At 49.1% G+C, this 26,665-nt stretch overlaps 7 protein-coding genes across 7 annotated transcripts; 1 reads left to right on the top strand and 6 right to left on the bottom strand.

The window, feature by feature from the left end:
• Window positions 1-1,122: 1,122 nt before the first annotated feature.
• On the bottom strand, window positions 1,123-3,301 carry N7446_010047 (uncharacterized protein; the record flags this gene model as incomplete). The annotated part of the gene is made up of 2 exons (XM_058518792.1): window positions 1,123-2,939; window positions 2,998-3,301. 2 exons carry the CDS (start codon window positions 3,299-3,301, stop codon window positions 1,123-1,125), a joined length of 2,121 nt encoding a protein of 706 aa, XP_058369580.1.
• Window positions 3,302-9,702: 6,401 nt separating this feature from the next.
• N7446_010046 (glycoside hydrolase family 16 protein) lies at window positions 9,703-10,680 on the bottom strand (the record flags this gene model as incomplete). Its single annotated transcript, XM_058518791.1, has 1 exon — window positions 9,703-10,680. One exon carries the CDS (start codon window positions 10,678-10,680, stop codon window positions 9,703-9,705), a length of 978 nt encoding a protein of 325 aa, XP_058369579.1.
• Window positions 10,681-13,498: 2,818 nt separating this feature from the next.
• Window positions 13,499-13,729, bottom strand: N7446_010045 (uncharacterized protein; the record flags this gene model as incomplete). The annotated part of the gene is made up of 1 exon (XM_058518790.1): window positions 13,499-13,729. The coding sequence occupies one exon, from the start codon at window positions 13,727-13,729 to the stop codon at window positions 13,499-13,501; it is 231 nt and encodes a 76-aa protein (XP_058369578.1).
• An 84-nt stretch (window positions 13,730-13,813) lies between these two features.
• N7446_010044 (uncharacterized protein) lies at window positions 13,814-14,107 on the bottom strand (the record flags this gene model as incomplete). The annotated part of the gene is made up of 1 exon (XM_058518789.1): window positions 13,814-14,107. The coding sequence occupies one exon, from the start codon at window positions 14,105-14,107 to the stop codon at window positions 13,814-13,816; it is 294 nt and encodes a 97-aa protein (XP_058369577.1).
• A 9,511-nt stretch (window positions 14,108-23,618) lies between these two features.
• Window positions 23,619-24,524, bottom strand: N7446_010043 (uncharacterized protein; the record flags this gene model as incomplete). Its single annotated transcript, XM_058518788.1, has 2 exons — window positions 23,619-24,031; window positions 24,092-24,524. The coding sequence occupies 2 exons, from the start codon at window positions 24,522-24,524 to the stop codon at window positions 23,619-23,621; spliced, it is 846 nt and encodes a 281-aa protein (XP_058369576.1).
• A 759-nt stretch (window positions 24,525-25,283) lies between these two features.
• Window positions 25,284-25,934, top strand: N7446_010042 (uncharacterized protein; the record flags this gene model as incomplete). The annotated part of the gene is made up of 2 exons (XM_058518787.1): window positions 25,284-25,751; window positions 25,806-25,934. The coding sequence occupies 2 exons, from the start codon at window positions 25,284-25,286 to the stop codon at window positions 25,932-25,934; spliced, it is 597 nt and encodes a 198-aa protein (XP_058369575.1).
• Window positions 25,935-26,019: 85 nt separating this feature from the next.
• Window positions 26,020-26,273, bottom strand: N7446_010041 (uncharacterized protein; the record flags this gene model as incomplete). The annotated part of the gene is made up of 2 exons (XM_058518786.1): window positions 26,020-26,147; window positions 26,201-26,273. The coding sequence occupies 2 exons, from the start codon at window positions 26,271-26,273 to the stop codon at window positions 26,020-26,022; spliced, it is 201 nt and encodes a 66-aa protein (XP_058369574.1).
• Between the last annotated feature and the right edge of the window lie 392 nt (window positions 26,274-26,665).

The raw sequence follows: 26,665 nt of genomic DNA, 5'->3' as shown, positions 1-26,665 counted from the left end.
CCCTGCACGCAAGGAAGCTACCTTTCTTGTGCTTCCCCGCGCTACGTCTTGTATCCAAGGTCGACCATAGTTGTCTTGGATAGTGATCTTTTGATTCCGATATACTATTCACCTATGTATACGTGAGACCCTGATTAAGATCCACCCAGGAGCTGCTGTGTCACTTGATCCGTATTCAACGAAAGTCCTAAATTCGTACTTCACAGGGGAATTCTGGTTTATTGCGTGGATTTGTTTGTATTTAGTCAGTGCCCCCAGTGTTTTAACGCCGTCCTATTCACCACACTGAACTCTAGCCGGTATCTTCTCGTAATCATTTCGCGTGTCACTAGTACTTCATCATGTCCTAATTGTTTTATAGCGGCCCGGAGACGTCTTTCCAAACCCTCATGTCTATTCGAAAGGTCTTGCAATATCGGATCATCACTCAAACCGCGCCTCCGAGAAATCTCTTCCGGTAAGGGCTCACCCGGACTGGTGAAGAGTTCCAAAATATGCTTTCCGACCCTTATACCAACAATATCATCGAGTCTTGATGAAGTCCGATTGCTTCCATACCGAACGCAATTTCGGAGACTTCCGCCATATTCCAATCACGAAGTCGTAGAAATCCTCCAAGCCCCCTAAAAGGCTAGATACCACCTTAAAAGCATTATACTAAAATGAAAAATACATATAGGCCATGGTTGTTGAGATATAAAGCTGTAATATATCGCTTTTACTATGGTGTTTTGCAGTGGGCGGCTCGCTTGGGTGGGCGGCTCGCATGTGAAATACGTTAGCGAGAAATAGGTGTAATAGAAATACAGAGTCATTGACTTCTCCAATTGGCCGGATACAGGACAAATCGCGACATCAGTCAGCGTGAATCCTTGCTCAAAAAGAGTATAGTTCAGGAGAAACCTTTCCATTTAAATAGGGTCTCTTTCTCATTGAGAAAGAGACCAGACGTAAAACACCTCTCTGGAATAGACTACTTGCAGGCTTCAATCTTCTTCTATTAGGAGACATCGTAAATCTTAACAAATTCTTTTCCTAAATTCGTCCCCTAACAGCGAAACCACCACCAATTGCACCTCACACAAAACAGCATATATCTACCTACGCACCCAAAACCTTCCTCTAAAAGTCAGGCAGCAAGCTGGTGTGGTGACTGCGGTGGCCGTGATGGATGTGATGACCGAGATTCCCATGATGGGCTTTAGGAACTCCAGCACAGGCAGAGAATGCAGCCTCATCGGATAATTTGTCTGCAGGAATTCCAGTGGGAATGGCGGAGTGGACGGCATCTTCAAAGCCAGTATCGGCGCTGCCAGAGGCGGCGGGGACAACAGGAGCAGCGGAAGCGGCAGCAGAAACGATAGCAGAGGCGTTTGAAGCTTCGGACGAGGCAACTGACGAGACTTTGGGTGAAGCATCTGAGGAAGTACGAGATGAATCACCGGAGGCGGCAGGAACAGCAGCAGATGGGGCAGCAGGAGCCGCAGTAGAAGCGACCTCGATAGAGGCGCTAGCTGAGTCGTCAGAGGAGGTGCCAGAAGCGACGTTGGAAGAGGCGTCAACGGAGGCAGTAGCAGTGGCACCAGCAGCAGTAGTGGCAGCAGCAGCAGTAGTGGCACCAGCAGCAGTAGTGGCAGCAGCAGCAGTAGTGGCAGCAGCAGCAGTAGTGGCAGCAGCAGTAGTAGTGGCAGCAGCAGCAGTAGTGGCAGCAGCAGTAGTGGCAGCAGCAGTAGTGGCAGCAGCAGTAGTGGCAGCAGCAGTAGTGGCAGCAGCAGTAGTGGCAGCAGAAGAAGTATCAACCACCCCAAGACTCAAACAAGCAACACTAATCTTATTAGTGCCCGACGAAGAAGAGTCATCAACAGCCTGCGACAAATCCCAAGTCATACTAACATAAGGCCAGCAAACGCGGCCATCAGACATAGCCACCATATCACCAGCAACATAAACATCCTCACTAGAAATGGCCTCACCAACCTTCGCACCAGTCGAATCAACCTGCTGGAAGAAAGTACCAGCAAAAGTACCCCGGCATCCCATAGCAATAAAATCACAAGTAGGATTCGAGATCTCTTCCCAAGAAACAAGAGCATTGGCACTACCAAAGGTAGCAACATGCGCATTCGAGCAATCATTCGATCCACTCGTCACCCAATTTACCTGGCTATCACCATCCTCAGTACCAACAACAGAGGTAGCCTGGTCACCAACCTTAGTATACTTATCCGAGAACAACGAAATAGCAACATTGCGCCCATTCGTCCGGTTCTGCACATTCGTATATCCACTCCCCATCCACGCATTCTCAGTAACATCCATCGCGCCACGCGACACCCAAGCAAAGATATACTTCGTAGTCTCAGCAAAACGCGCAAGCGCACTGTAACTACCAGACATACCGCCCATAGCCTCACCACCGGCACCATTGGTGGTATTCTCGTTCGAGATCTTGACGCCGTCGGTGCTCATACCCTGAGTCTTGGTATTGAGCCAGATAGCGCCCTGGTCTTCGGCGCAGATACTAGCGAAGGGCGCTGTGTCCGCGGCCTCGAAAGCAAGACCCGTGTTGTGGCTGCAGCCCCAGGAGCTGGAGGCGCCGGCGATGGTTACCAGGGTTCCGTTTGTTGAGACGTATTCGATGCTATCGCCGAAGTGGCCTGAGGCGTCGCCTGAGTAGTCGGTTACCACGAAGTAGGCGCCGTAAAGGCCTGCTGTTTCGGAGTAGACCAGGTCGCCGTTTAGGTCCGGGGACGCCGAAAATCCATCTGAGGTGTGCACATCTGGTCCACCCAGCCAGGTCTTGAAGGTCTGCTTGCCGCTGGTGTAGCGGTACAGGACTGGGACTGGGGTGTCGCTTGGTGGGGCGTTGGTTGTTCCTGAGGGCATGATCTCGTTGGTTAGGAGGGCAAAGCCATCGTTGTGGGCGACGAGACCGCCGGCTGGGTTGGCGTTAGTTGATGGATTTGTTCAGGTGCGAGAGAGCTAGGGCTAGCATACCTTCCTTTCCGCCGCTAACGGTGACGGTGGTTCCGGTGGCTTTGAAGGTGCCAGGGTCCAATTGCTGGACGTGTACATCTGTCGCACTAGAATCAAGGTACGCGATGTATGCGGATTCTCCATCTGGCGAGACGGCGAATGGGGTACGTCGGTGATGAGGGTATCCAGTCCAGTACGATGCCTTAACGGGGTTGAAAGAATAGTCAAGCGCCAGCACGTCGACGTTAGTTTTGAGGTTAGACTTGAGGAGCGAAGCTGAGGCGCCCAGCGCCGAAAGCAGAGAAAGAACGAAAGTCCCACGCATGTTGGGGTGATAGTCGGTGGCGCTGCCTGTCGATTTTCCTGAATGTTGATGGATCTGCACAGGCTTAATATCGTGTCCAAATGAGTCACGGCTATTGAGATCCGGAGCTGTAATTTATCGCATTTTGCATTGTGTTTTGGGTTATCTCTCACTCTTCCGTGTTTCACCCTCCCGTGCTCCTCTGGATCGGTACGATATTTTAAAGGGCAAATGCGCCTCCAATCGAATACACTAACTGAAGACTAACGACCGCTAGATATAACCAAAGCCGAAGAAAGCAACGTGGGTCTGTGTAGGTGCTGTCGAAAATTGCAGAATAGGTATAAATGCAACGGTTCCACCTATATATCTCCTGACCATCTGATCCTTTCTACAAAAAAAACCTCTCAAAGATTCATGTATTCTGGTAACCCTAAAAGTCCAAGATATCCACAATGAGATTCACTCCTTCGGTTGCATTCTTGTCTGTTCTCTCGGCCGTCTTTCGCTATTGGGTATATCACCCTAACCCATTTTCATTCTCTATACACTCATAGAAATACCGGCCATTATGTTTCGGCTTGTGGGTCACGCCTAGACCTTTGCAGTCCTGCAAATTTCTTCTCTGGGCCACAAATAGAACCTCCTTAGTCTACTGTCCCGCGGGTCGTCGCTGGAACCTGCATCACAGAACCGTACCTGCATCAGTCTAAATTCACGCGTAGCCCAGCAAGTACTCGCCCCCGATTTCTGATGCGTGCCTAACATCATCCGAGTCGGCCTACTCAATCTTTATACTTGTACTCAGGCCGCCTACAAGTTTCTGTTTTATTCTGAGGATTTCATTTCTTGTCGTCTAGGACCAGTTCATGGCCTCATGGTTGTTGCTCAATCCTTGAGGTGCACAGTATCACGACGTTGAAAATCGACAAATGTAGTCATCGGTAGGCAATTCGTCTAGTATGTCTTCTCTTGTGCGTGCATGCACTTCCTCGAGGCTCTGATGACATCCCAGATACGGTGTATAGTATTTGTCACCAGTTTCACCATGACAGTAAATATTAGCTAACAAATAGTGAGCCACGGAAACTAACAGGCAATGAGGACTCTGTTGCTATAGCGTACTTGGAAGGGAATTGCTGTGTCCGCAAGGTCACTCACAACGTGCAGGCACCTCTTCGCGCCGCTAGGGTCTAGGATTCGAGTACTGTGAGAGTATTTGAAGAAGCCAAAACTTGCGCAACATCTTATCCACCAATTCCGTAATCGGATGGACCATCGTTGGATAGATAGGGTAAGCCCTAGAAAGATACTGTATTCACAAATTCAATAGCCATTGGGACCAGACACAGTGTCGCTCTTGCCGTCAAGCCTCTAACACCATACAAAAATGGCAAGGATTGGTTTCTGGCATCCGCCGCGTTGCTGTCCACCGTCTTTCACAGAATCGTGAATCTCTCCTCCGAATGAACCGCGTCGCGACTACATTCTCTCCCTGTATCCGTGGATTTTCGAGCGTGGAGAAGCTTCGCCACTTTTTAAAGTTCCTCGAGGATAGACTCCCAAAGTCAGAGAGCCGCCGAGCGCAGCCAAAACGAAACTTCAAACACCAAGCTTCTTTGCCAATACTGCGCCTCGAAGATCTAAAAGACCGATTTCTCTTGCTACCGAAACACACCCAGAGAGTTTTCCGCCGGATTGAGGCAATGTACAATTTGGAAATGGAATGGTTCATGCAAGCTGAATTCAGATGACATCCACCCACCGGTTTAAATCTCTTGATGTCGACATACGCAATTTTTTGGCATGTATCTCGTAATAAACAGCAGTGAAATGATTCAAAACAGTAAATGGCAGAGAATACTGTGCTTGATTGTGGACCGGCGATTGGAATCCCAGCATCGATCCAAGGGACAGCATATCAGGAGGTTCAAACTTTTGGCCCAGAGGAGAAATCACAATGATCTCTTAGTATCTCGCATAGACCGCTTGACGCCAGCACCGCTTCCGTGCCGGTCTAAAAGTACATGATCGTCATCCTGGAGGTGAGACTATGTGCATCGTGTCTGTGCCGCCAGGAAGCTGAGATACCGGCGAACAGAGCGTTCAATTTAGCAGGATTACATCGGCAGGAGCACTACATTGCGGTGAAGGAACAGTGGCCAACTATCTTGAAGAACTATTTCTGGTACATATTACTAGAATAAAGGCTGTGATTAGCAATGAAGCCTCAACATGAGAAATGTAAGCGTGGTTGTATATCATTCCATGTATTCCGTATAGAAAGGAGCAACCGCTCTTCTTTGGAATGACAACAATAAAGAGGAAGTCCCAAAGTTAAAGGATCCGAGAATGGCGGTGGTGCCCTTGGAACAGGCCCGCCTATACATCATCGCCCTTGTCATGCTAACCAGGAGCATGTCATCAGAATCCTACGCGGCCGCGAAATACTGCGGACAGTGCGTAAGAATTCACAATACTATGAGTGTTCCCGTAGGGATATAGGACATAGTAACAAGGGGGCTCTAGAAAAATGAAAATATCTGACATTCTGGTTGGCTCAAGGTAATACGTCTTCTTGGATTTGGTTGGATCGATGGTCGAAAGCGGAGCGTGTTAGAATGAAGCGAACGCGTTGTTCACCTACAGTCTGGCATACAACTCACTTTTGTCCAATAGTTAAGAAAAATGCCTAGCCGGCAGTCTACCAGACTGCAGCTGGCCCGTGGAATTGAGTCACAGTAGTCCAAAAGTGAACACAAGCAACAATGTTTGAAAACGAAGAAATAAACCAAGTACATGAATGGCTGTCCTTATATCCTTCACTTCCTTCTCCTTGGTATATCCCCGAGGGGCAAATACTGAAGCCACTGTATACTTCCAGATATACACCCGTGGAGTAGATCCGGAGTCATGATCACGCGACGTATACCAGCCGTTTGGGCGTCATGTGGAGCATTATAGAAATTTTTCGAACTTCTCAACAACACGCAGAGCAGCATACCATGGTATGGTTGTGCATCTATGCGCATGAACTCCGATCGTCCGTGTCGTCAATAGCAGGGGAAGGTATTATCTCCTAAGTAGCGTCGCAGCAGTGAGACATCACCTCTCGTGAATTATCAGCGATCACCTTCGTGATATCATCGTGCCTATCTGCATTGGAGTGTCAGCTACGTTTAGCTGAAACAGGTGCAGGTGTGTTTCGTGAGCCTCACAGGATGCAGGGTCTAAGCAATTTAGCCGCGCGATACCCGGAGTCAGCTTATCCCCATCATAGCTGGTGGGCGGGATAATGTGCAACCAGGGGGAAATGAGGAGTGATTGCATCTATATCATGTCGTAATGCTAGTTCTGTAATATCAATGTACGAGCGCAGTCGGTTTATCACTCTGGACGGGCGTTCTGAAAGTTCCTTATATGTCCAGCCATATGCTATGAAACCCCGAAGAATCAATGCTGTGGCCACCTTATCTAGTGAGCAAGCTTTCTCCAGAATTCCAGGCTGCTGCAACCTGAGGTACTCCAATAGAAGTGATACGTCTCCCTTACTTAGTTTTCTCTCCCACCTATTTCAATCTAGTCAGTTTCTTGCAAACGTATGGAAGGCATACTAACACACTTACACTGTGTTTACCTGGCTACCGAGCATGAGCAATAGCCCAGGGCCAGCATCCATGAGAATTTGCATGTATCGTTGGCCAGCCTTACGATCGGCTTTCACAGCGTTTATGGAGGCTGATATGCTCGCTGCCTGCAAAGACAGAGCTGCAGACTTTCTGCCACGGCCACGGGATAAGCGGAGAAGGTCAGAGGTGGCCAACTGTTCAAGATCATGTTCCAAGAATATGTGACAGAGGCGACTGGCACAGCATAATCATCGCGGCCACGCTTCACCCGAAGAAAACCATGGAACAGTCGCTGAAAGCGAGCCACTGGACCTGTACCGCTGCCGGAGAAAATCCTTTCCCCTGTGGACCAAAGGTTCGCGTACCTTGCTCCATCAAGTTCCATGGCACTGATTAAACCCTGGAGCGCTCGGGCTAGATAAGTTGTCCTTGAATTTCGAGATCCCAATCTGGCCCTGAAGAAAGCCGCCGCATTCGTATCTTTCTCCAGAGGAGCATAGGCCGCATCAGTAAAGCCAGTTTCAATCACCCTGTCTGGCCGAGAGGAAACGGACGAAGGCAATTTGGAAGCAACCATCGACAAGCTGGTTGTGTCTAATGCCTCTGGAGTGGAAGGGAAACAAGTGCATTGTTCCGGACCAACTACAACAGGGCTTGATGCAGCTTCAGCTATAAAGGGGGTGATATCAAGCGAAGAACTTTGTTGACAAGGTTCTATAGACATTTCTCCTTCCACGTCCATGGTAGCTGCCCCTTCCTCGGATGATGGCGAGCTGAAGAGGATCTGTCGTTCGATTTCTGTGTATCGGAAGACAAAGCCGCGAAAGCACCCAAGTAGACCCTTATAACGCCGTTCAGATTTAGGAAATAAACAATGAGCGTGCCATACTCACCGGTGAGTCGACAATAAGAGTCGGAGAAAGCGTCCCGAGTATCCGGGCTATAAGTTGCCCGTTGGTTTCATAATCCATCAGAATTGAGTACCTGCTAGGCCGTACAAAACAAATTCAGCGGGGTGGAAAAAAAGCCGGAGAGATAACCAGAGCAGCAAAGTCCGTTTTTATAATTTTTTTTGAACTGAATTATTCGTCCAAGTTTGAGAGACAATGATATTGAGTGAGGGAGGTATAATTCCTGACCAAGTTAACCGCGTTGCTCTGTATTTATTTACCCCGCTATCCCAGATCAATGTGAAACCTATATAAATGCACTTGTGGAGTTGCAGCTTTGATTGGAGCTGACAGGTTGCTTTAGTTAAATTAAAGTGCTGGTATTCAAACCTTCCCGCCACATTCGGTGGGATCAAGCCATGTGGAGCTCTAACATAGAGTTTCTAGTATTGCGCCCTGCTGTCTGCAGAAAACGCGGAATTTATGAGTGGAACTGACTAGCCGGTCAAGCTAACGTGCGTATAAAGACAATAGTAAAATAAGTTATTGTTCCACAAATGCTACGCTAACTGCGTTCCTTCGGTGAAATATAAAGTTTGGTTCGTAAGGCCCCGTTAAGGAGGCTGAGGAAATTATTCGGGATTCGGAAGTGAAACGCAGCCGAGACTTCCGGCTACTGCGCACCGCCGTTACTACCGAGTCATCATCTGTCAATGGAATGGGTCAAAACCCTCGGCGCAATGGCAGATTCTGTTCAATCTTTCCAACCGGCGTCTAACCAGGCAGAGTTGCTCTGGATGTCTGAACAAGCGACTTCGATTTTTCGAAGCTCCCGCTTGCTTTGTAGCGATATTGCCTATCGAGAAGCACAATCCAATAGGCTAAGTAGATCCAGGGTATAACGAAGAATTATGGCTTCCAGCTTCAACAGTAGGTTAGGGTTCCACACCGCCTGTGGCCAAAGACAATTATTACCCGTGGCCCAGCGACGGGTGTTTCGCTTTCTCTAAAGTGATACTCTTCTAGAGTGAGCTGCAAATTTCCAGTGTAGACACAAGAACGAGCCTACCTCTAATGTACTGCGGTTAGCCGGGGCAGAGTAGTATACATTAGTGCTGCATTAGTAGCCGTGCCATTCGATCCGCCCACATCATGAACTCGAACGCCCCGTATGCGATCTCTGCGACGGATCGAACCAGCCTGATCGTTATAGTCGAGACTCTTTTTATGTCTTGGATAATCCTAGTGGGCTTGATTCGACTATATATGCGCCTCACGATCAATGGACCGGTGCAGGTTGATAATGTGGTGGTGCTTGCCGGAAGTGTAAGTATACCTACCTCGCCGTTCTTCCTCAGCACCTCCTTTATTTGAAAAAGGTAAATTACTCTGATGATTTTTGGGTTCAAGAGACGGCATGATGATTTTTGTGCTCATATAGACTGAGTCCAAGTGCGAGGAATGACTATCGATCTTGGAGACTAAACTGATCATGATCTCCCTGCGCGTGCGGGACCCAAGATTTAGTCAGAAAATTCTTGGGTCCCGTTGAGCCGGAACCCGCGAACGGGTCTCTTTTCGGCATTCGTCCATATGATTATGTCCTGGATTATGATTTCAGAGTATTGCGATTTGCAAGTCAATTTAGGGTGAGGTTAACAGATAATAGTCCTATCACTAGTGGTAGGCAGAGAATGCATTGTCTTCGATAGAAAGATGCTCTTCAGAATGGAAGAAGAATTATTAATAACGGGTACAAGAGAAGAGAGAAACAGAAAGAATATGTATAGCGACGCAAAAAAATCTATTAAGCAGTGTCTGGCCAAGGAAGCGCCAGTTCACCTCTTAATAGGCTCTGGGGGAGTGGCCGAAACAGACAGTCGGGACAACCTCTGCCCGCCCCTCAGTACGAATTCCACACCCTAATATAATCAACCTCCATCTGAACAGCCTCGCCATCCAGAGTAGTGGCATTGGGTTGACCAGGCCAATTCCCACCCACGGCAACGTTAAGCAGCAAGAAGTGGCCCTTGTGTGCAATTGCCTCCCACGTAGCCGAATCATTGAATCTGGACCCTGATATCTCAAAGGTTTTCTTTCCATCAAGATACCATGACAATGTTTCCTTTTTCCACGTGTTTTTCCCCATATGTTTTCCAGCAGCCGTACGTCGGTCAACCTGAAAGCCAACAGTATGCCAGTCACAGCCCGTCCATGCCACACCACCATTTCCAATCCCATTATATTCGTTGCAGGGCCCTCCTGGTGCATACCCACAATGAAGTGTACTATACACCGTTGGCAAGCCGTTCACAACTTCCAAGATATCCCACTCCGACACATTAGGCCAACCAGAATAGCTTGGTCTAAAGTCAGTTCCTAGAGCCCAGAATGCAGGCCAGATCCCTTGTTGTCTGTCACTGGGAGCACAGCCCGTTCTCAGCCTGCTCTCAATATAGAGTTTACCACCTGGTGGAGCTGCAAAGTCTGAGCGTCGAGTTTCAATTCGCGCAGACGTCCATGTACCGTTGGATGACAAACGTGGTGTGATTGCAAGAGTACCGAAAGGAGTGACATGTGTATTTGCAGGGGAGTTTGTGTATATCTCAGCCTCATTATTTCCCCAATTTTGGGGAGCGTCAACAGTTGGGTACTTGGTCCCTAGGTCAAAGACCCACTTCTCAGACGAGGGCAAGCTGTATGGATGATATTCGAATTCATCGTGCCAGGTCAACTGATAATCGACAAGTTCAAGTGATATTGCAAGGCTAGGCAACAGAGGGCTGCCTTCCTCAACTGCATGGTGATGGCGATGAGAGAACGCCTTTCGGGCTGCTGTGGCACCGAGAAATAAATAGAAGACACTAATGAACGGCAACATGTTTCAAAAGAATGACAAGATAAGGAGTGACGAATGGTTTTGATAAAAGAAAAGACAACTGTAAGGCAGGCTGAAGAGGCGATGGAGCAGTCTAGAAAGCGGCTGGGTCACGCCCTAATATATATCTGAGGTAGTTAAAAAAATTCCATCGTGCTCATTGAATAAATGAGCATTTCGAAAGAAGATCTGATCTTCATATTGAAACTCCGGAATCCTTGCAATTTTGCTGGCACCACATGTTGGTCTAATTAGCCTGATTTAAACTTTCTCTATCATTTAGGTGCATGTCTGGGGAGGTAAATTTTGGTTGACACTGTCAGATGGTGGGTTTGATTAAGTGACACAATGTAAGCCTATATATAGAACATAGTCAAACCAATATAGTGCAGGCGTATCAGTACCCAGCTCCAACAAGAACAACTATCTCGGAATACGAAAGTTTGAAGTGGGGGAGAAACGAATTTAGGTTCTCCCCTGAATTTCCGCTTTTTGACTGTTCAGAAACTGGGAGTGGTCAGTATGAGAAAGGGGAAATATTCTTGCAACCCCACTAAGAAAGCCGGGGCTCTTTATTGGACCAGATGCACGGAGTATCCAGGTCCCAATTTACACTCCAATCGAAAGGGAATGATAACTGAGAGCAGTTGTTCAGGCACGTTCTCTCCCGGCATGTGACGGAAGTCAATTGGAAATTTCAAACTTTAAGACTGAGTTAAACCATTTCCGGTCGTAAAGGCGATCCGATGGAGGAACCCGCGCGTTAATGGTGAAAAATACTTTCCTCTCCCTACGATTTTATAATTTAATTGCGGCCAGATCGGACGATTTTGGGAGCGGTGGCTGACTCGAATTGGATAATGGTATGCTTGGCGGGGTTGAAAATTGCTAGGTGGCGCTGTCAATACCCAAGACCGCCACACGACAGGGAATATGGCATCCGATAAAATTATTACCATTGTAGCTGTATTTATTTGTAATTCTTACACTGTACCGTTGAGCTGGAACTCTAACTATTCTCATTGGTGACTTGAGGAGTAACTCTGCAGTTTGGAAGCCAGATTCATAGAAATTGTCCTGTTCCTTGTGTGATACGACGAAGTCCGGAACGCAATTTCTAGATGCCAATCCGGCCCCTGGCCCGAGTACTTGGTGCTAGGGGGAAACACGTACACGGTAGAAAGAGGGAAACAGCTCGTTTGGAAAATTAAGCTTTTGATGAATGGCAGCGCTGCGGCCCGAGCGGCCGGCGCATCCTTGGCCTGTCGCGTCCTTTCTACACTGTAAACTCTCAGCACTCTCAACTCTGGCTGCCGCCCAAGTATACACGCACTGCCCTCCGTGCTATTGGCCGCTACTCCTTCAGAGATAAATGGAGTTTCTCGGCGCCGTTTTCGTTCCGTCTCTTTTTTCTCCTTTGCCTTTTCCTTCCCACAGGTCGCTCGCTACACTCGAAGCATTTCTGCTGATGCCTTTAAGTTTTTCGTTCCACTTTGGCCGTTCTTTGACAACTGTGGACAATATTCAGGCTTATACTACCGCTGCGTTTCGGAATAGGCCGGGACAATGACAAAATGACAGATAATGTTCCTCTTAATCTGGCAATGAAACTTAAGTAATTTGGACAGATACTCCTAAGACCACCATCTAGCTCTCATCTATGCATCAGGTCAGGCCGCCACTTAGAGCTAAGCTCGGCATATTCAACGAATAGCTGCGTGCTTCTATCTACAAGTTGTCAGCGAGTACGTCTAGTATGCGACCGCCAACCCAGCGTTCGCCGCGGACCGATCCACAACCCCTCTTTCTCACCGCGTGGAAAGGCTTGCCAAAGCTTGGCATCATCAATTTTATTCCGAAAGCGACTCAGCCAGATGCAATTGCCATTCGAGGATACCCGGAGACTGCGTGGGAAAAACAAAAGGGTACCAAAGGTTGGAAGTGTACAGTGACACCTCGTAAGTTCTAACAACACCCCGGCCCCATCAAAATATCTCCAATTTTCAATGCCCTTTTCTCTTGAATGAACTCGAAGAACGTTACCGGCGGATGGAACTCGCCACGTCCTGCGAGCTGTTCGCCCAGCTTCGCGAAACCACTGGCGAGCGCTGCGGCAGTGCGCGCGAATTCGTTGATCATGTACGGTTGCTGGTACATCGATAGAATGCCATCGCGCCCGGATCGATTGGCGATCGAACGCACATTGCGATCTCACTGACGCAGGTCGGACCGGAATATATTCTAGTTGTGGATGCCATTCAGAATGACAAGGATCCGGTGAGTCCGACCGCGATCGGAAACCGTCTGTCTAATGCCGAACAGATGGTTCGGAGGAAAGAGTCTCTAACACCCTTGCAGGCAGCGTCTGGCCCGTCCGTCCATACGGTGCAGCAGACTGCCAAGAAATGCAACTATTGCAAGAAGCGCCGCCATGTGGCCGCGCAGTGCTGGAAGAAACAGCGAGAAGTACAGCCGTCCAGGGACCATGCCATGAAGGCTGAACGGAGTGTTTCCGGCTCGCCAAGAAACAATTTACAAAATATACCATCAAGCCAGATGGGAGATTGGCAGGGCCCACCGACTTCATGAGACCGAGGATCAATATCGTGAGGGCGAGGGTGACGACCCTTTATACCCACGCACCGCAACTCCGGTGGATCCTGGACTGGGCCGCCACCAGCCACATCTGCTGGGACCGGGGCTGCTTCAGTAGTCTGCGGCCCTACCGCGAGATGCTGGACACGGCGGGCGATCCAGTGGAGCCGAAGGGATTGGTACGGTGAAGCTCACGCCGCGGGGGAAGTGCAACCAACCCCTGGTGTTAAAGAATGTGTACTTCGCGCCACGCGTCGGGATGAACCTGATCAGCGTGCCGAAGCTGTTGCGAGGCCGCTACTCGGTGGTGGCGCACCCACAGAACGTCTTTGCGCAACGCCGAGGACGGACGGTGGGGACCGCTTACCACGCGGAGGAGGATCTCCTGATCCTGCGGTGCCATGTGAGCAAAAGGTCTCGAGAGCGAGTCCAACTGGCGAGGGCGCCGACGACCCATGACCATGCAGACTCCCTGGAACCGCAGGCGGTGGTCATGGACGTCAACGAGCCTCGGGAGTTAAGTGACGCAGAATGCGCTACGTCAACCTCTGAACTCGGTAGTGCAGCTGTGATACTCGAAGAAGATGCGTGCAAAGGAGTGGACCAGGCCTCCGAAGCGTTGTGGCACGCTCGGATGGGACATCTGAACCGGGGAGACTTGAGGGAGGTCCTCCGGCAGACCGCCACCCCGTACCGCCTGCTGACCCAGGCGCAGCTGCTGGAACGCTGCAGTGCCCGGCGTGCATGTCGGGTAAGCAGCATCAGAAGAGGAACTCCCTGCAAGGCGGCCACGTCTGCACTCATCGAGAATGTTTGAAAGGATCCATTCGGACATTATGGAAATGCCGATTGCCAAAGAGGGCTCCAGGTACGTGACCACTTTTACTGACGATTATTATCGTGGCTCGTGGGCATATATATGCCATGAGATGGAAGCATGAAGCGCTCCAGAAGTTCCGCCAATTTGAGGCCTGGGTGCATGAAGGCGCTGAGGTGGAGGGCGTAAGACGCGATGGAGCGCGTCGGCCCCTTGGTCTTATCTGACTCGGCGGGCATAGGTTACTCGCCACAACAGTTTTCGAGGTTGGTGATGGGCTGCTCCTACAACGGCATGAAGATGTCAGTGGTTTTTGTGTTTGGGACACAGACTTGGCACAGATTATCGGACCCGGCGCAGCAGGAGGCGTGACATTGCACTCACCTCATCGTGCACAACGAACGTCTAGGGCTTATGCATCCTGCTGTTAGCCCGCGGCCTTTGTCTGCAGTATTTCACGTAGGACATGTTGCATGGTTTGAAGCGACAGGGCAAGAAATGGTGTGTAAGCCATGACTCTGCGTGGAGCACTGACGGAGTGCTGGTTCGGGCTCACTTTGGTGCGCTGTCAACGGGTTCCTGTCCATCATTAGCTTTTTGGTCGGCGAGACAATGAGTGACTTACCTGTTCTGAAAGAAGACACCGGAAAGGGTCCGTGGCTTTGCGCGCAATGGACGGAACGCATGGATAGTTCTTTCGCATCGTCTTTGAAGTCAGTCCAGTTTCGGAAGGGTCGCGTTGAAATCGAAATACCTGTGCGAAAACCTCTTTTGCATCGATATATTCAGGGGCGGGACAATGGTCGGCTGCTATGGTGGACAGATGTTCGCATAGCTGCTTTGACCAGCTAACCCCAATCTGCTTCTTGATCGGCTGGCATGGGTGGCATAGTGGACCTGATGGGAATCTCATTCTCACAGGCACTTTCTAGCTTGTCGGCCCACGATGTATCCATAGATGTCAGTACAGTGGAAATTCCAGTAGGGTTGAAGGGAAGAACTTATCAATTTCCTCACACGCAAGGCCTGCTCGACTTTGCATGGCCAAGTGATGGAATTGTAGAACAAACCTCGTGGGGAGAGGACGTATTTATAGGCTTCTCAGCTCCTGTCGCGTACGTGCTCTGCTAGGTGGCAAACGTTGAAAGACACAATGCCTATCCTAAGTGAGGTCTGTTGTAACATATACCGCAACTATTTGCAGCAAATTTCTTGGTGTGGCTTTAGATGCTCACCGAGAAAACATGCTAGAGTCAAGAAGAGAGTGAGTCAAAGTGAGTCGGTTAAGAAACGTTGGGTCACTGTTGAATCTACGGTCTTAATATTGAGGCAACGGAAGCTGTTCATTCTTTGATCTTACAAAGAGCGCTCACATTCTTATCTAAGGAGCATGGAAATTTCCTGGCCTCGCTTGAGTGTTGATTGTCTGAGCTGTGTGTGGTTCTGTTCGTCTAGGCTGCAGAAAGCGTCAGGCCACGGTCGTGCCCGGGCGCGGGTACGTACTCGATCCGTCAACCCGTTGAAGCTTGGCCGTCCTTGGTGACGAGAGTCAACTTTTGAACTTGTGATCATGGTTGAGATGGATATGTTTTTTCGATTTTCTTTTTCAATCCTCTAGGTTTTACTCTATTTACTTTTGGAATTTCTGAGCTCTCAAACGAATGTGGAAAATGCGTTGTGATTGAATATATATCTCCCGGTCCGTTCATCACCGGAAGCCACTAATATGAGGCACGTTCACCAACCATCAACACCACGAGATTCACACCCACCATCATTGAACGGTCTCAAACAGAGCCCCGAAAAATTTTTGGGTTCCAGGCAAAGTCAGACTGTGTCAATTGATTTTCATGGTGAAAGTGAGAATGAGTAACCACCTACGTCTTCTAGTCGATAAAATCCTCCAAGAATTGTTGGACACGCTATTGCCCAGACACTCGACTATTCCCTACGATCAAGATGGTTGCTCCTAACAGCACGCCAGACCAGGAAGCAGAAGGAGAACAACAGTCTAGTGCGTTGCCAATCGTTTGTGGAAAAGAAAATTCGCAGGAAACTTCCGATAATGCACCAATGGTAAGTGGAACGACTCAGCTTCGAATGCTCTTGCTGACCATTACAGCTCTCCCCTCGCAACAGGAAGCAGAAATAAGACATACGTGGGCGATCGAGCCTTTTCGACCTATTTTAAAAGTGCTAGAAGACCTCGAACGCGACGATCCCAAATTCGCCTTTCCTGCGGCTCGACTTGTCGCGCTCTATCGACGCCTATGGGATTCGTGCGTGTCCAATCACATCGATGGCCAGAAGCTAGACCAGCGCAATCGTATCTTGGAGGAGGCTAGCAGACACCTGACTAAAGAGAGGGACGGACTTCAGCTGCGTCACGACAAAGCAGCTGTCTCGGCTGCGCTTTTTCGAGCAGGCACTAGAATCATCTCGGGGTCGACTGACTCGCGTACTCGATGACTGGGATCACCCTTCCAGACTCAATCTACACGAGTTCTTGGACAACGCAAGAGACGAGTGAAGCATTGCATGTTCATATTTGTCATATGTCTTTCACAACGTGGAAAATAACCTTTTCACAATGAAGAGGATTAGCGCATGCCAGCTTATGTCTTTTTAGTTTTCACATTAAGAAGGCATATGATAGCCTTTGCGGAGTGTGTCAGCGGATAGTCCGGCCTGTTCTAGGTTCTATTAATTCAATATATTATAGACAAAAATACGGATCCAGTGACAATGTGGGCAGTATAGCTAGCGGAGGAAGCGTCGAATGAATCGGCCGTCTCGCATTGCATTGAAAGAGCTACTTGGGTAGAAGTCGCCAGCCCTAACAGACCACCCAACCTTCCCCTTGGAGACCGCTTCAACAATCTTTGTGGAGTGACGTCTTCCATTCTGCTTCGAATGGCCCTCTGAATGCAATCGTTCCTTGCTAGATCCAGCGATCTCTTCAGGCTGAAGTAATTCAGTCCGGGATTGACCACAAGCGCATCAACAATCGGGAAAAAATGTCCACCCTTGACTGCCAACATCAATGGACCCTCAGAATATCGATTTCTGACGCTTACATCAATTCGATCATAGCGTAGCAGCGCCTGGACCATCTCTAAGTCACCGCCACGGGCAGCCATGCAGAGAGCAGTGTCGTGAGTTGCGATCGTGCTTTCATTGATGTTCAGACGTGCGTCTTGTTGCACTAAAAGTCGTACCACATCGAGATGGCCATGTGCAACCGCTCGACAAATAGGCGGATCTATTAAATCCATTCCATTAATGTCTACGCCCACTATACTCAGTAGACAAGCAACCGTGTCCACACTTCCGTGCGATGCGGCAGCAGACATTGGAGAGTGGCCTGCAACACAGTGATTGAGATCTATTCCTGGCACCGCAAGCAGCTGCCGTAAAACTGCAGTGTCCAATCTGGCTGCCGCGTGATGAAGCGATGTAGAAGGCCCCTCGCGCCTCCCGTAGCCTCCGACGAAGTTGACATCGATGCCGTTCTCGGCCAGTAGCCTTTCGGTTATCTCGTCGTATGACAAGTACGTTGACAGCTAAAGAGGCGTATTGCCTTCTTTGTCTTTGTAGTCCACATTGGCACGAGAGTAACTCAGGAGCATATTGACCACTTCGAGGCGTCTGCTATGGACGGCGTGATGGAGCGGCGTATCACCATTCGGGTCGTGAGCGTCCAAGTTCAGACCTTTTTCTCCGAGAAGCCGTTTGACAACATCTACTGACCCATAGGCCACTGCTTGGTGAAGAGGTAGCTCAGCCTCTTGTGATGATTTGGTACCAAGAAACACCTTGGCCATCGGATCGTTTGAAAAAATCATTTCCATCACGGGTCTATTGAAGCGACATGCCCAGTCCCATGGCGAGTGGCCCGAATCGTCCTGTAGATCAGGGTCGCTGCCAATAGAAAGTAGCAGATGCACGAGCCCTATTCGGCCTGCGAAGACTGCTAGGTGGAGCGCCGTTCGGCCGTGTTTGTGCTTGATGTCCACCTGGACGTTGGGTTGTTCTAGAACGCGCTTGACGGTGGAAAAAGTTCCGTAGTGGATGGCATACCACAGGGCGCTCTCCCGTGCTTGATTTTGAATGTTGATGTCTAGATCTCGACGATTGAGCAAGAGGTCACGCACAGCAGCGGAAGAGTATTTGAGCGCCCTCATTAAAGGAGTTTTGCCTCGGTAAAATGCATTGACGTTGGCGTTGCGCTGGAGCAAAGCCTCCGCAAGACCAATGTTGTCGTATTTGACGGCCAAGTGCAAAAGATTGCTGTTCTGAAATTTGATGTTGTATTTCCAGATGCTGGGCTGCAGTTTAAAATCAAAGTCTTTGCATGATTTTGCGAGGGCAAATAATGCACTACCGTCCAAATACGACACAATCCACAGCAAAAGCTCGTTGGGCAGGTCCCTGATGTTTGGCTGTAATGTATTAGCTCATCGGTAAACTCCGTAAGAACGAATTGAACAGACCATGATGGGACAGCGGATTGAGCTAACGAAATGTAGATGGGGGTGAGTTGAGAGTTGTGAAAGTAGGATATGGGAGGCCTTTATATACTCACCTCAGCCAAATTCCATGGTCAGCTAGGAGTGTAGTCTGTCACTCCGCTGAGAGGTGCGTAGCAATCAGACGGCAGCATCAAAGCCTTGACAACAATGTTCAGGCGGAGTTGGAGAATCTGTGGGATCTAGCTCCTGGGAAAGCCAAAACTGTTCCTGTGGTGTGTCGATGGCCAGTGAACCGAATCTATCTCTACGTATCCACATCTTGCATCTAGCACCATAAGAACAAATCACAACCTATCACGCACTTCGAAACTCATAGGCAACCCAGAATCTAACGCAGCATTTGTCGACTTCGCTGCCTACCGCAGTAGCCAATCTGTTCGCCAATGTATGGTCACCGCGATGGATAGTCAAAAGTGCAGCTGATTGCAGCAGTGGTCTGGAATGATATCCCTTCATGCAGGCCACTGACCGGCTGTATACGGCGCATACTGCGTGTGAATGCATTCTTCGACGTACCGACTGTTTCAAGGAAGTGTTCCATGCCAGCCACGCAGCCATGTAGGTAAGGAGCCACGCGATGGCATATAAAGCTGGCGAAGGAACGCCGCAGTGATTGCCCAACACCACCACAATCCGAAGCATTTTCTGCCTTTGACGACCATCTCAATAACTACCATGCTGCCTTGGAATCCGTTTCTTGTTTGTGAGATAGAGGTCAGCCCCAATGGCGGTCCTGGGTCCTGTTGCGGGACGACGAAAAAAGGCGAGCCGTGCAAAAACTCGATCAAAGTTGAAGACACCAAGATCGGCCATCAAAAGTTGACCACTCTCGCCAGAGAGCCATTTGACTTGTCATCGTTGCAGTCCAAGCTCTGTGACGTCGCCAGAGACTTCCTCTGCGCGAGATGGCACCGACAACGGCAGGCCGACCAAGTTGGCCAGCAGTGGTATGAAGCCGCCGTCTGCAACCAGGCGCGAGTACCACATGGCTCCAGAATGGCTTCTCCGTCAGTCATTGTACATCAGGGCCAGCGTCAGACATCGTCAGTCTCCAGGCGACGCCCTGCATCAGACAACACCCGGTCATCACCACCACCGGTGCCCCTGTCAACCAACCCCGAGCCAGTGCAGCCATTCAATCCATTTGTGACTTCTGCAACGCTGCGGACGAACAATGTTCCATGGCGCGTTTCGCCGACCCGACCAGCCATCCTCTCATCGGCAACTAATATCCGGGCTGGTTCCAAGAATTGACGCTCCAGAGTCTCACCTCGAGTGAAGAGGTCGACAGCGTCCACGTCGACAGCATCTACTGTGTGTTCTGCCAGACCGAGGATGAAGACCATGAGGACGAGAGCGTGATCTTGCACTGCGGTCAGTGCACATCGCTCTGTCATCTGTCGTGCGCCGAAGAATGGTTGGAAAAGCGAGATACAGGGTTTGGCACGTCATGCTGTGTGTGGTAAGTGTGAACGACCTTATTTCTGAGACGACCAAGACACTGATGACCGCAGCCGAAACGAAGGAGCCCTAGATGCCATCATTCGCCCCTTACGAATCCCTCCGTCGGATGCCGAGACACATTCCGTCCACACGGCAAGCGATCCATCTCCCACTGGTGGGCCCCGTCGCTCAGCCAGACTAGCAGGAACTCATCTACCGCGACAACCTTCCACCGCTGCACCGCTTCGCCGATCGGCACGACTCAATTCCACTCAGCGTAGGTGATCACAGGTTACAGCCGAGTTTGACGGAAAATGCGAAAAGCGAGTGACTCACACGCGAGTACACGTGACCAGACACTCGGCATCGTGATCGGCAACAGAGGTTATAGCCGTTATGGCCGTGATATACAATTTTGAAGCAAATTAGCAAGAAATGAAATACCAATGGTTAAACTCCGAAGTACAACGCGACCGTTTCATCTCGTAAGTGCTGGACACCAATACACCATAGCCAGTAGCTATTGACTGTTTCGCTGATTCCGAAAATGTTTGAGCTCGAAACTGTAGTGGTAGATAAAAGTTCTGTTTTCATGATACCTAACGGCGGTGACCAAAGAAACAGAGGATTCATCTCAGTGGAGCCGTGTCGCGTGAAGGCGGGGATTGTTAGCAGAAAAGCCACAGGCAAGAGACTGACAAACTCTTGTGCTTGTTAACTTACTCTGGGAACCAATATGTTGGCCCTGGGAACCTCAAAAGTATTTCTAGGAGCTGTTTATCCCCTAGGAAATACTCTTGAGATCCTGGGGCTAACTCTATTTCTAGGAAAATGAGATCTAGCCCTGGGACCTTCGCCTTACGTTCCTGACTGAATACGGAACTGGCTCTGGGAATACATTGACCAATCCGGGAGTTGTGGAGCCACTGGGAGCTTACTTTATGGTCCTAGAGTCAATAGCTTCCCTTCCGAGATCGTCGAAAGCCCTCACAAAACACCTTCACCAACCCTGCGCACAACTCTGCGTCGTTGGATCCCCCAAGAGGCCAAATCATCGCCCCAGGAATCAACAAGTCGTCAACAGGAACGCGGCTTTGATTCCTTGAGGTCGGGATAGCAGACCTCAGATGCTACATCGAGTTTCCTGGGGGGTAGGTGGCTCCTAGAAGCTGCTTCTTTGCTCCCAAAAACGTTTCAGAGGCTTCCGGGAGCAAGAGAACCCCCAGGGTCAAGGCGTGTGCTCCTAGCTCTAATAGAGCCGTCACCATGAATGTACCCGGTTTCGTAGTAGTGATGATCGGATATTAAGACGAGCGCCTTGTTACATTGAGAGTTCGAAAGTCTCATGGTGGCCACGTGCGGCCGGTTAGATATCCTCGCTTCGCAATCGAAATTCTGCAGCTCAGCTGCAGCTGTAAAGAGAAACCCCAAAGCAATTTGTGTTACACCTCTAGCTTCAACAACACTGGATTTCACCCTTTCGTAGCACCATTTGCCATTATACGCCCTTCGAAGTGAAAGCCGAGGGGTTAAAAAAGTAAAAGTGAGTCAGAGCGGATTGCGCTGTGATGGTTGTGACAGCAAAGAATTGATGAGAGGACTCAATGCCTCATAGTTCTGTGAATTTGGATATCGGCTAAGTTCGACTCTGCAGGGTCATCAGATAGAAGCTATATACTGATTGTACAGGCTTATCTGGACGACGCTCGTTAATGATACGATTCAACGCGTTGATTTAGCCCCCAGAACTCGCACTACTAACTCCCAGGGAGACTTCACGGAGAATGAGAAGGATATTCCTCATTACATATATATCCTCACATTTCCCATCCCTTTGATTATATAGTATCAGAGGCTTTCAACCTTCCTCATGTCTTCGGAGGCACTAATTATAGCAAGAAACATGACCTCAGGAAGTTTGGGAGAGTCGGAACCCGGGGCAAGACATGGTATGCATACCCTAGAGAGTTATAACGTTCCATCCTAGCCTGAAATTGAGAAGACGGGAGAAGCGCAGAGTTGCTTTGGGATCTAAAGGACTACTGGTCTTTCTTCGCCAAGTTGAGGGACGCGTATCGACTAATCAAATTGACACGCAAATTTCTGCTTTCACCCGCGGTAATTCCCAGCGCCCAAAAAATATCGATGGGGTTGAAGCTGCGGTGAAAACCTTCCGTCTTGATTCATAAAAATGGAACGTTAAGCACCGAAGAGCACAGTACAAGACGCAAGATTGTATACTGTATGGTCGCTACGCTGAGTTAATGAACTACGTTGAGCGTTGGCAGGTGAGGGATCTAAGATAGCCTTGGATGAAACTATCTAAGTTACTGACTTTGTGAAGATTATCAATTTCCTGTCACGGGTCCAGCAAGAGAAATGAGTCGCGCAGATGGAAAAACGAAAGAGGAAGGAAGTTCACTGCTCTTGGCCAAATGATAGATTGGACGTCGCGCGATTATTTCGCCGCTGCCACGAATGCACTCAGGAAGCTATTGATGCTTTCGCCAATGGTGGGTAGGATTTCGAATTTTCTGGGTCCCGATAATCCTAATCCAGCCCATAGCGAGTTGGATGTATTTGATGGCAAGCTAGGGATTTATTAGATCTTTGCCTCACGATGAGAATTTTCATAGCTTACTCACGCTAGTATAACCTTTCCGAGTTGTAGGATTGACAACAGCGCAGCAAAGCATCTATGACTGGATTGTCAGAGTGGACAGTGCATCTTGAAATATTCTCGGAAAATGAAAGACCCGTTCCGGCAGTATCCGTCATTTATATGTTTATCTGGAGAGCATTCCTACAGGCACTACGTGCCCTTTTCCATTCAATAATACACGCCGTAGCTATCCACCAGGCTTTGCGAAGCTTCATCTTTGCACCGATACTGCCAATGGCCCTCAACCCAATTTGACTATCGATGAAATCGCCCAAGAATCAAAGGAATAGAGATCTGCGGGCGCAGCATGCGGTATGCAGAACAGGGGACTACAGTTGAGATTCGTCGTCAGAGATACCAATATTTCTACGATGTGAGAAAGAGCTTATAGAATATCGAGCGACCAAAAGCTGCAGTGGCACGCGCATGAATAGTCACCATGGACAGCCACATCTGGATCTTATCACTGCCAGGGATCGCGGTTGCTTGGGATTGACCACTAGGCTACATTGTAACAAGCCAAGAAGGCACAATGTTTGGTCATCCAGTAGCGAATTGGACGTGCACGGTGCCTCTGGCGCTCTGCCAAAAAATGTCTATCCTGAGACTTTTAAAGAATGATCTCTCATAGGATAATAAACACTGCACACGCAGTAAAATTGACTGTCTAATATTTCATAAGCAACTTGCATACTTCGAAAGGTTGGCATAGAAAATTATCTATTATAACGCTGGTGAGTTATTGCGAAGCTGGAGAAGGGAAGGGTGGGGGCTGCGCGCTTGGGCAGCTGGCAGGTTCGGTGCAAACCCGGAGAACCCATTGAAAACGCTTGACGCACATGATTTAAGAGCAGCAATCACGGTCGCTTTGACTCACAAAGCCCACTTCTATTTAGATACCCTTAGATAACACAAACCAAAGCCAAGGGTGGTAGTATTTCTCATCATCCATAGGATCCAGGATCATCGGCAGATATTTCATGTGCCATTCTTCTTGAAGAGCATCATCAAAGTACTCTGGATCCACTCTCACTCGTCGTGCTTTACAATATTCCCAGTACGCAGGATACCACCCAGCCTGACCCCAGTCAATGATCGCTGCTACTTGTGGATTCGACCCAGGCGATAGAAGGATGTTGGGTGGGGCAAAATCGCTGTGAGTGAAGACGATAGGCACTTCGCTGTCGATCTCAATCCCACAAGCATCTTGAAAGAGTTGGATGGCGTTCACACCTTGAAATGGACCTGCAAGTTCTGGGTGGGCATCGAGGAATGCCTCACTCAGTGGTTGCTTACCGAAACTGCCTGTAGAGTATATTTCAGATTAAGGTTGTTTATGTATTAAATCCGAGGGAATGCACGTACCGATATAACAGTCCTGCTTGTCCTGCGTTAAGGCCCTCCATGTTTTCACAATATATTGAAGTTGTTCGCAGACGGCCCGTCTCTCAGCCTCATCCATGCCTCTCCATCTCTCTTGCAAAGTCTCACCCTCAATCAAGGACATGTAGATAAAGACCTGTCCTTCATCCTCGGTCCATCCAAAAATCTCAGGAGTAGGTACCTGTCCTTGTAGTTGCTCGCGTATTCTCATTTGAGTTTGAGCCTCAATCACGGTCACGTCGGCTCCGTACTTAACCACCAGTCCAAGAGACGGTATCTTGACAGGAGGGGGACGGTTGAAATTTGTGGCGTAAAGATTGCCAGAATTTTTGTTGATGGCTCTTATTTCAACTGGCGCAGGGAGTGCAGAGGCTCGTCTCTCTTTGAAAAAGCTAGACTCGGGAAAGATATTCATGTTACGACGGGTGAATGGGGTTCTAACCCATTGCTTGATTTCGAAGTATCAGGGGTCGAGATGAGATATTGAGGAACGTGACAGTCAGGCTGGGAAAAGAATAGTCGTGACGGGCAGCGATTTGAGGAATGGGATCGCTCGATGACTAATGAAGTCAAGTGACCACGAACCAGAGGTACGGCGATTAACATAAAACGAACCGCTGCTTGTAACGCTAGGAAGGAAAACTATTTGACGGAGCCAGAATTAGATTTGGTTCATCAAATGCAGGAATGATTTCCAAAAATAGCTCGTCATCTAAAATGGTGCGAAACATTCTTTTTCCCTTTTCCTTATTCATCAGTTTCAGTAAGCGCCAGCTCCTGGGACTAGTACAGTATAGGGCCTGAGTACCAATGAAAATCGAGGGCAGTTCCTGGGCGGCGCTACAGCAAGTCACAACGTAGTACTACACTATGACCCCTAGCATTGTAATCGGAAATTGCTTTCATCGCCATCCAATCAATAGGATATTCATTTCGTCGCGCGCGTCTGCGACCGCCAAATGGAGGAATGAAGAGATGAAACGTGGGATTAACTATGCACCACATCTATCCTTAGCAAGTAACTTACAGACACGTAAGTAATAATACTTAAACGGCCCTTTCCATCGGATCGAGAGGCTTTAAACTCTGCATTCTAAATTTCTCGTCAATCCGCACACAGAATTGAGGAACATTCTCGTACCATAACATCTATCGAAAGAGCTGCCTTATCACCATGCCTTCCCCACCTATAACTATTGTCGCCCCACCACCTCCTCCACCTCCGCCGGCCGTCATGGCCCCCACTTCTCTGGCCTCTAAGCCGCCGCTGGTGGCCCCGACAGGACCCATCGGTGCCTTTATGGTCGAGCTGTTGATCTATAACGGCTCGCCCTTCAAAGATCACTGGGGGTACTGGGTACGCTCACACACCAGTCCGGACATTGGCGTTATGATACACGCGACCGGTGATGTGAGGAATGGGTTTGTATTCGAAATCAAGCGCAGCCATGACTTGCAAAAAACCCCCAATCGTCCAACCATGAGAGTCCCGCTGCAATGGGTCGATGGGAAGTACTTTGATGAGAAGGCTATGCTCAACAACGGCGAACGAAAAATCGAAAATGTGCCTGTCTGTCCCTTCGAGACCAGTGCTTATAAAGTGAAAGTTCCGGGGAAGTCTCTGAATACAACCAGTAGCGCGGTGAGTTCTATAAATTGCGAGAAATCTGTCTTATATGACGACTAACAATTTCAGGCCACACCCAGCAGGAAAATCACCCAGAAGAACTGTCAGACATGGATTGTTGAATCTGCCGACCAACTCCTCAAGGATCATATTTTCAGCCGGGAAGTTGCCATCTATCTTCACGCGATTGAGCAGTAAACATTGGGAACGAGAGGTTGGAGGGGTTTGACGGCTGGATCATCGCGTGCATGTATCTAGACACCATGCTTCTTCTCTCTTTTTCTTACTCTTGAATGAACACCATCTCGCGCGGATTCGAGTCGGCTATGTTGACCTTCACAGCAACATATCGGCTCAGATGAGTATCTCGGGCAAGCCAAACAGTCGAATAGCTCCCAAAACCAAGTTTGTCTACAACATGATAACGGTCATGTAGCACGTCACCAATCATGATGGGATGGTACCCCCAGGCTGGTAACCTTCGAGTGTCTCCACACCCTTGATCCAGTTGTACTCGATGCGATAGTTCTCGGCCATTGTGGTGCCCAACCGGGTGAAAGGTCCTGAGTCGAGCTTTCGAGGACGGAAAAGGGATTGGTAAACTGGAAGTGAAGGACGAGATGAGACTAGTAGTATTGGAAGGTAGTCTAGTCTGGCAACCTTTTTGAAGCAGCGTGTCATAGTAGGTTATCGTGATTGTTCGGAGAAATTGACAAGGAAACGCCCTGGGAAGGGGGCGTGAACGCCGGATGTGTTCCGTTCCGTGTAATCACGTGACAGGAGCAATGTATGAGAAGGATTTCAAGGAAATGAGTTCACATAACCTGACATGAAGGCCAGCTATTGACAGCCTCACCTATTTCAAAATTGCCTTAGCTCGAAATAGTGCCGGTAGATAATAATTTTTTTTCTCGTCATACCTAACCGCG

The sequence above is a fragment of the Penicillium canescens genome, assembly GCF_028828765.1.
Source record: "Penicillium canescens strain IBT 15451 chromosome Unknown utg000006l_segment0_segment0, whole genome shotgun sequence".
In the NCBI taxonomy this organism is placed as follows: domain Eukaryota; kingdom Fungi; phylum Ascomycota; class Eurotiomycetes; order Eurotiales; family Aspergillaceae; genus Penicillium; species Penicillium canescens.
The sequence above is the reverse complement of the archived record's forward strand: the minus strand, read 5'-3'. Positions and strand labels throughout refer to the sequence as shown.